The sequence below is a fragment of the Haliaeetus albicilla genome, chromosome 17 (assembly GCF_947461875.1).
Source record: "Haliaeetus albicilla chromosome 17, bHalAlb1.1, whole genome shotgun sequence".
Classification (NCBI taxonomy): domain Eukaryota; kingdom Metazoa; phylum Chordata; class Aves; order Accipitriformes; family Accipitridae; genus Haliaeetus; species Haliaeetus albicilla.
In genome coordinates this window covers 279,152-287,973 of record NC_091499.1, presented here as the reverse complement: position 1 = coordinate 287,973, position 8,822 = coordinate 279,152, and the positions used below count along the sequence as shown (strand labels likewise).

At 39.0% G+C, this 8,822-nt stretch overlaps 1 protein-coding gene across 2 annotated transcripts in view; it reads right to left on the bottom strand.

The window, feature by feature from the left end:
* Positions 1-7,509: 7,509 nt before the first annotated feature.
* Positions 7,510-8,822, bottom strand: part of PRIM2 (DNA primase subunit 2) — a 132,527-nt gene continuing 131,214 nt past the window's right edge. For both annotated transcript variants that reach the window (XM_069804565.1, XM_069804564.1), the window contains one exon: positions 7,510-8,145. In XM_069804565.1, coding sequence (XP_069660666.1) covers positions 7,918-8,145 — 228 coding nt within the window. In that variant the 3' untranslated portion in view covers positions 7,510-7,917. The remainder of the gene's footprint in view (positions 8,146-8,822) is intronic.

Here is an 8,822-nt window from a genome sequence, read left to right as displayed (position 1 = left end):
TTAAAAAGAGTCGATATCCCATCAGATCTGCTTCATAATCAATTTGGATATGCCAGATCAGTGACTGTGCTTCAGATCACTTTGGCCTTCAGTTTGGAAGCAATTAAGCAGGCTGCATATTCTAATATTTTCATTTCTCATAAGGATAGTGAGGTTGGTTTGGTTTTCCCTCAGAAGTGAAGTTCCATTTACATATGCTGCAAAACAATTTGGAGATCAAAAGAAAAACACTGCGCCTAGAACTGGCACAAATAAACTGTCATGAGGCCTCCTGGGTGTAATAGGGGAACTTCTACAGAAAGTTGGACAAATGTGCTTAGAAGAAAATTTGCTTAGATTTTTTTTATCTATATGCACTTATTTAATTTGGTGGGAACTTCAGAAGGGCAAAGGGAGGAGTTGATTTCATATGGCCTATGAAGGTCTTCAAAATTTTTATTGTGTAGGGACTTTTTTCTAGCTGATGCATGAAGAGAAAATGAATGAAGTGGCATTATTTAATCCAAAGTGGCAAAATCCTGAGGTTTCAAGGTAAGGCCTAACATATCTCATAAAAGTCTGTTTAAGCCAAAATATAGAGGCAATAGAGAGAAAGTCCACAAAAATCAGTGATGAAATTAAAAAGGACATTCAAATGTATTTTTCCACTGCATAATACATTTGAAATTTTTACACAACAGAATTATAATATTCTTTAAATGAACATTAAAAAGGGGAGAGTTTTTTTTCAAGGCTCATTTCTAAATATACTGAGTACATCAACTATTATAACTCTTATTACACACCCTATAACTGATCTGAAGCATATATTTAAATAATATAATTTACTTTTACTATTTGTATGTTGATTCAGATATTTGTACTTCTTATTCTTGATATGCTGTAATAGTGATGAAACTGTGAGAAGCAAGACCTTACGTGAATACCTAAATCCAAGTGAAAAGTTCCCCAGCTGTCAAAAATTATATTTCTATTAATACTAGATCCTGAAAAATGCAGTTTTACAATCACCGCTTAGGACATCATAATAAAGAGATGTGATCAACTGTAGATAAAACCATTACCTTCAACAGTGCCTCCTGATTTAACAGAAAGACAGTGTAAGAAACTCCCAGCCTCCTTTCTAAGTCACAGTTGACATGGATTCTCCATTTTCCATTCAAAATCATATAGCAACAGCGATTATAACTATTTTTTACCTACAGCACATTAAGACCTTTACATATATTTAATTATGCTCTAACTCCAGAGATCAGGGTAGAATTAATGTCATTCAGCCGGTTTCCCGGTATTTTTCTACAGCCAACCATTTCTCTGAAAACTGTAGTTGGCCAAACCACTGACACTCCAAAGACCTGAACACTGAGTGGCTGAATCACACGTTTCTAACTCTCAGGGCTCTCTGCTTAGATTGCCTCTATATTCTACCCAAAAGCACTAGAGCAGCTGTCTGAACCAAGGACACTCTGCAGCTTGGAAGATTAAATTCTTATTAAACATAAAAATAAATCCAAGTGCCATAGACTTTAATGGCCAAAAGGGCCAGTCGGATCATCTGCTTTGAACAGTGCAACACGGACCATTACATTTCATCCAGTAGTTCATGCATCAATTTGACCAGTTCCGTTTGAGCAAAGACATTTCATCTGATCTAACTTGATTTTTACTGAATTTCACTTTATAAGTGCTGCCATTAAGAATGGCAGAGACTTTCTGTTTGGGGAACACCTCCCACGATACAACTCTGATCCTGATCAGAACGTAAAGTTCTTCTAAAAAATAAATACTAAGGTTGTGCCATACCTGCTTCTGCTATACTAATGTCCCTCTCATTATCGCATGTTCATGAACCATCTTAATCAAGGTTTATGATTATATGACAAAACAACTTCAATTTGGCTGAGAACTTTCATTTCAGCTAGACACACAACATCTTGTGATGCTTTCATTGTACTTATCATTTTTGTTTTAAGAGATATTGAGAATTCATGTATCTTCCTGCTTTTTGCAGCCTCATCACCAAGTCCTGCTCTCCATCGACAGACCTACATTGATATCACCTTCCTGGCTCTGCTACTGATCTACTTTTCACCTACCCTAACCCACTTCTAAAGTCTTCCAGTGCTTCCTCTGTTAACAAGTTAGTATTTAGGTTATCTATTCCTACATATTTCCCAGCTACAATTCACTCTTGACATTATTCCAGCCATTTTTATACCTGTTTTCCATTCAGTTTACCTACATAAATGCTTCAGGTTCCTTGGGGGATTGAATTACACCCATTGATCATAACCTTTGACCAATTCAAATGCCTTAGTTCCTTCAGCATTTGAGGGATTTAAACAAATCTTAGCAAATAAGTGTGCTAAGGGGTGAAAGTCTTTATTTTTCTTTTTGTCAACTAGATACCAAAGGTAGAAGTTTCGATGTTGAGATAATACCATTACCAAGAGTACTTCAAGAGTGCAGATCCAAGTGGAAAGAAAGGTTAATATTCTCAAAATGGTCTGTTAAAAGCAGGGATCCACTGACGTGAACGAGGCTTCAGATTCAGATGGGCCAGTGAAGGATGATAACATTTTGTAGAGTGGAAGGGATAATTAAACATGAAAGGCAGAGACTGGCAAGGATGGCAGCAAGGACAGGTTACTCTGCTAATGTGAACTAAGTAGTGGGCTTCATACACGTTCTAAAAACCACCATCAGTAACATCTATTTTGTAGCAGATAAGGAAGAATACACAGGATGGTGAAATAAGGAGACTGTGAACAGCAGAGGTTAGTTAAAAGATGCCAGTTATTCAGTAGACCCACAGTGTGGTAAAAAAAGGAAACAAAACCAACCAAACAAAAAAAACCCCACACAATGACCTAAAAGGACAAAGTGATTCTTTTGTGGATTTTTAAGAGACTTGAAATAGACAGACATTTTAGAATATTCTATATATGCTTTAAAAATAAATAAATAAAATCTTAAGGATCATGATGTGAAATCTACCCAAAAGAACCACTCAAATACTGAGACCTTGACTTCATCTGTCTAGCTGTAATTAATTAGATGTGCACTAGGCAAAACAAGGAAAGCATCAGTAATTATATTGCAATAAGCTTGCCCAAAAGCTCTGCATTACATCTGCCCTGCCCTAATGGTTTAGGTACATGTAGGGAAGAAACAAAAAGCGTAAATGAACTCTTAAGTTTAACATCCCTGCAACAAATCTGGGCCAGGAAGCCAGAAGATGATAGCAACCCAGGTAACATAAATGTCCCTTGACAGGCCAACATGTCTAAGTAACGCTAAAAGTTTTTTGCCATAGGTGCAAGGTTTTAAGTGTTTTCCTTCCTTGGTTACAGTGAAAAAAACCCAGGGTGCTAACCCTGGGGTTCTGGAATCCTTTTATTGTATTTAGCATATTACCAGATTTGTGGGAAAATAGGTTTTTCAAATAGTAGAATCTTTGATATGTTAAACTTCCCTGAGTATTTTGATAGTAGAAACCACAAGAAATTTTACATTTCACAGCCATGTGAAAAGAACAGCACCACAGAGCATGTACCTGCGTTGCAAACGCGTTGCCCTATCTCATCCTCTACACGTATTCTTGCTGCCATGTCTCTTTCAATTACATGGGATTGAGACTGACTGAAATGTTCACCATCTTCAAGGGAATCTCTCAGTCATCCCCACTTACTCTGCTTTGGCTTGCACTGCTGATTGGTCTGGGAGCATGCAAACTGGATTCCTTCTGGAAGAAATCCACCCAAAAGGCACACTCTGCAACGCTCCTCTATCTCCTAATGCCCACTCCAGCCATACTATAAGACTAAAACTAGTCAAAGGAAAACTCCCAAAACATGCCCAGAAGGAACGCCACATGCTAAGCATCAACGCTTTTCCTGCATGGACCCGCTGCTATCATGCCATGACGGTACCAGCTGCCCTTGCTGTTCCCCTTGCCGAGGCAGCACTCCACACCTCAGCAGAGCACTTCGTAAGTCACAGCCAACCTGTGAGCTCCTCACCTTCCTTCTGCAGAACACCCAATAATGAAGTTCTCTTCATTAGATCTTGAAAGGCGGTGAAGTCAGAGACTGTTTTCTTGTCTTTGATGCTAGCACTTCAAAAGATTACAAGCTATGGACCGGCACCCCTTTTGAAACACCCACCTCTAAATTTAACCGTGGTAATATAAGATCAGATGTCGTAAAGAAGAGTACTTCCTACATGAGCACCATGGCTGCACAGGGCTATCTTTTGGCACAGTGAATCCCCTCAGAAATGCAACCAAGTATTACCTTAGTATCTCCTTTACTGATCCAGAATACAGAAGTGTCTTGTCAGAACAGTTTCAAACTTTAGATGTTTGTGTGTCTCCTGCTTTTTTTCAAGTAGCAAAATATAACAAAATTTACTTTAAAGATCCACTTAGGAGAGTTGATGCTTGCAAGCAGATCCATCTGCAATGCTTTATTGCAGAAATACATTTTCTTTTCAACTTGTGAAAGAGTAGCATTTGGGATTTTGGGGGGCTTTGATTATTGGTTTGGTTATTGGTTATTGGTTTATTTGCTTATTTGGTTTGTTGTTATTTCTGACTACTGCATAATCATATCAGGGTCACTGGGTTTTCAGAATCCTTCTCTTGTGACTAAATACTATTTTTAATAGCACTACTACAATGCAGGGAATGTTTTCAACTGAACGATTTACATATTCTTAGTGATTTTTCCTTTCTAATCTCAAACAGCTCTATAATCAAGGAACAAGTGATTTTTACTGTATTTACAAAGCAGTAAGAGTTTAAAGCTCCTCAGTGTCAAACTCCTTAAAAGGAGGATTCTCATTTTTGATTCTTCCACATTATCAAGTTCAAAATATTCTGCTTTCAAAGACAAATCAAAACGGTCAAAAAGTATGAAATATGAAAATAAATTGCCATTTTCTTCAAATAGCAACCAAAGCATTAATTTCAGTCCTTTGCTAGCTACTTGTAACTCTATGCTATAATTTGTACATTTTTCTGTTATATATTTTATTATAGTCCTCCTGACAGGTAATAAAAGGGAAGAAAATATAGTTTAAAGCAATTTGTAGTACTATTAATCAAGAGAGGTAAACTCACAATAATGAAGTAAACCAATGAAGGACAAAGGCTTTGTCACATACAGTTACATCTGTTGCATTTCAGATTAAGATTTTTCGCTCAGAGGATCTGTGTGGATCTATTCTCTTCCTTGTAATGGAGACTTATTTTTAAATTTTATGCTTGAATTCCTAAAAATAACTTTATTCTGCTGATGTAGCAATCCATTGTAGAATCCGAGAACAAGCAGCTCATTCCCAGCATAATGGATTTCAAAGCCTGCGCGAAGCTCAGAAACGCAGAGCTGGGAATTTTATCCACACAGCAAGTGACAGTGTCCACACGGGCAGGGTTAGGGCATAACAGAAACTTTTCTACTGAATCAGAAATCCCCTTGGCTGGGAAACAGCCCCTGCGTTCAGTGCCCCGACCACCTCCTCCTTCTCCCAGCCGTCTCACTTAGGAATGTCAACCTCACTGCAGGTCTGGAAGAGTTTTGCTCCTGTTAAGAGGGCCCACCATGTCCACTAAGGCATCTCCAGCTCAGGGAGCCAGAAGACCCTTGCCACTTGTCAGGACACTTCAAAACCCCAAAGCCGAGTTTCCCAACCCTCTAACCCCACCAGCAGACTTCCACACCACAGGCGGGGCGCTGCCAGGAGCTTAACCGACAGGAGAAGGCAGGCCCACGGGTGGGTTCGCAGCTCCGGCCCCTGGGCCCAGGACCCCCAGCGCCCTGCAGGGCCTGGGCGCAGGGCCTTTGCTCAGGCTGCAGCTCTGCTGCTCCCTCGAGCAGATAACATCCAGAGCTGTATGGGGTTTGGTCGTTTACACAAAGCAGTGGCTAAAAATAAACTGAGGAATAAATCAGGGAAGAGAAGAGGAACAGCAAACCCCGGCAGATGCTCTTCTAACCACAGACGACATGCTTTGTTTTTAAAGCCTGGTCTTGCGCTAGCCCTGTGCGAGTTACGTGCCCTTACAGGAACACTCTACGCGTGGAAAACCAAAGATTTAGAGTTAGCCCAAAATCTTAACAGTAATCAAATAGCCTTTAGTCCAGTCACAATATTAATAGTCTAAATCCGTCAGTTATTGTAGAGAAAATAAAACCTCTAACATAATACAACTAGCAAATGTTACATACTCACACGCTCCCTCGTACCTGTTGCACACACCTTTCCACCACCCCTTGGGGTCCTGGCATCAACAGCACATGGTCAGGGTCCCACGGTGCTCATCAGGAGTAGCAGGATGCTGATGGTGGGATTGTTCTTTCTTCTCTCTAGAGTCCACCTGAGGTAATATTACACACTTCCAAAAATGTTCTACTCACTGTTCTTTCTTCATTGGTCTGACAATTCCACATTACAGCCAAATAATTACATATAGCATGGTTTACTCACGTTGCATATTTGTTCTTTCTTCTCTTAGCCCTAAAAACTTGTTTGGCACAACTCTATGTTGTATTTCTTTAAGGATCAGCACTTGGCCATGAGCAATTCGTTTATGTCCATGAGGCCTCTGGCACCTAAGATCATAGATTAAATGATTCTACACAAAATAACTACTTACTACTAGCCATTAGCTACAGAAATATATCAAAATCATCATAAACATAGGCAGTACACTACACAATTGTACAAAGTTAGGCTGTCACTCGACTGTTGCTGTTATGGCTAAAACAAAGCTTCAGGTAGGGCAAGATAAGCCCAGATAAATCAAGCTCAGTGAGTCTTCATGCTAAGGCCTTGCAGAGTTAATACAAACTACTAGCAATGACAATACTGTGTTTATGTGGTTACTGGTCTATACCAGTAGCTAGGTCACCCTCCAGAGAAGGGGAAATGTCATCTTGAAACTCCTTAAACATCAGATAAAATAAAATGCAGGCCTTCCAAATCCCCGGGAGAATACTCTAACAGCATGATATAAAATACCAGCTCTACTTAGAGCTTCCACCCACTGCCTAGTGGCCACTGCTTGATTGTATGCCATTCCTGTGCTAGGTGACTTGGGCTTTGGGGGAATGGGTGGAATATAGGTGACCCAAACCTGCGTTCAGACAGCTGTTTAGCTTAGCAGGACACAGGAGGCTCCAGCCACGCTCAGACATTGAGGAAACTCTAAAATTGAAAATGAATATACGCTAGTAAGTTTTTACCTTCTTCAAGACGAGTCAGTTGGTGGAGCATCAATTTTTTGGATTACCTTCTTACATAGAGGTGTCTCAACTCTGCTTATGTTCTATTTCAAGCACCAAAACCAGCTCTCTAAATTTAGTGTCAAGGTACACAAATTAGGAAGCTGATTTCCCTCAGCTCCTCACGTAGAAAAGAGACAGACTCCTCCAGAGGGTAATTTTGATCATAAGAACTCCTACTTAATTACCATCCAAATACAGCTAAAAAGAAAATACCACAAACTTTTGCTTTGCAATTTATTTATTAAGAAGAAACATATAAAAGTGACCACAAAATGGGATAAAAATATTTAAACATTTTGGAAAAAAAAAAAAAAGGTAAGTCAGACAAAAATCACCTAATAATTGGGAAGGAACTTTCATTTCCCACCCTTCAACATGCTATATAAAACAGTATTCTAAAGCAGCAAGAGTAAGTACTGGATGCAATTACAGCTTCGGTATCTATCTTTCTTTTCTTCAGTCTATTCAAAGCACTAAATGCCTGCATATTCCAGGTAGTGAAGTGCATATTCCTGAGTATAGGCACAAATTCAGCTAGAGAAGGGAAAGAATGAAAGAAAGGGGAAAAAAAACCCCAAACAAACCCACAATCCCAAACCAAAACAAAAAACCCAAATAACACAGCTGCTTAGTCTTCAGTGAAGTACGCCTCCAGTGCCTCCAGTTCTGCATCAGCTGTTGTATTTGAAGAGGTGGGAGCAGAATTTGAATTCATGCTTTCCTGACTATTATTTTTTTGTTGAGAGTTTCCTGAATTACTTGGTTCCTTCTTCAGTTCTCTACCACCACTTAATAGTCTTTGACTCTCTGTAAAATACTGATTAGGATGATTCAAAGAAAACCCAATGTCATCAACCTGCACATAAAAGGAAAGGAACAGTGAGTTATTATATTTATTTCAAAAAGTCATCTTTTTCACAGTCAAGAACAAATTAATTAGCAATTTAATAAGTTCTGATTTTGTTGAAGAAAAATGCATCAATTTGTAAATACTGTCCCAGTAAATATTAGCATGACACAGATTTACTTTCATCACAAAATTTCTTCCTTCATGTTAGAAATAAAACAACTGCTTTGGCACATTCAAAACAGTATTTCACATTGTCTTTGCTGTAGTAAAGAAAAAAACCCACCCCATCTGTCCTACCTTTACAGATGTAGGACAATTGAACCTACACCTTAAAACAGCATTTCCCTACCCAAAAGAGGGACTGAGACAAGTCTAGAGTGCAAATGGCAGTAGAGAATATATATTGATATACCACTATAAGTTGTAACAACTGTACAATATAAATCTAGATCTTAAGTATCAGTGTGAAACTGTGAATGGAAACAGGTAGCTTCACCTCTTCCCGTGTTTTCTCCAGTAGCCACAAATGCAATATTTACATGGCAGCAGGCTAAGACAGAAGCCCAATAGATCAAGCTTATCTCTGCTCCATCAGTGCCAACATCACCATCCTGACCCTAGATGCACCACCAATACCAAAGAACATTTAGTCTTCAGTGGAAAAGAACACAGAAAACTAGCAT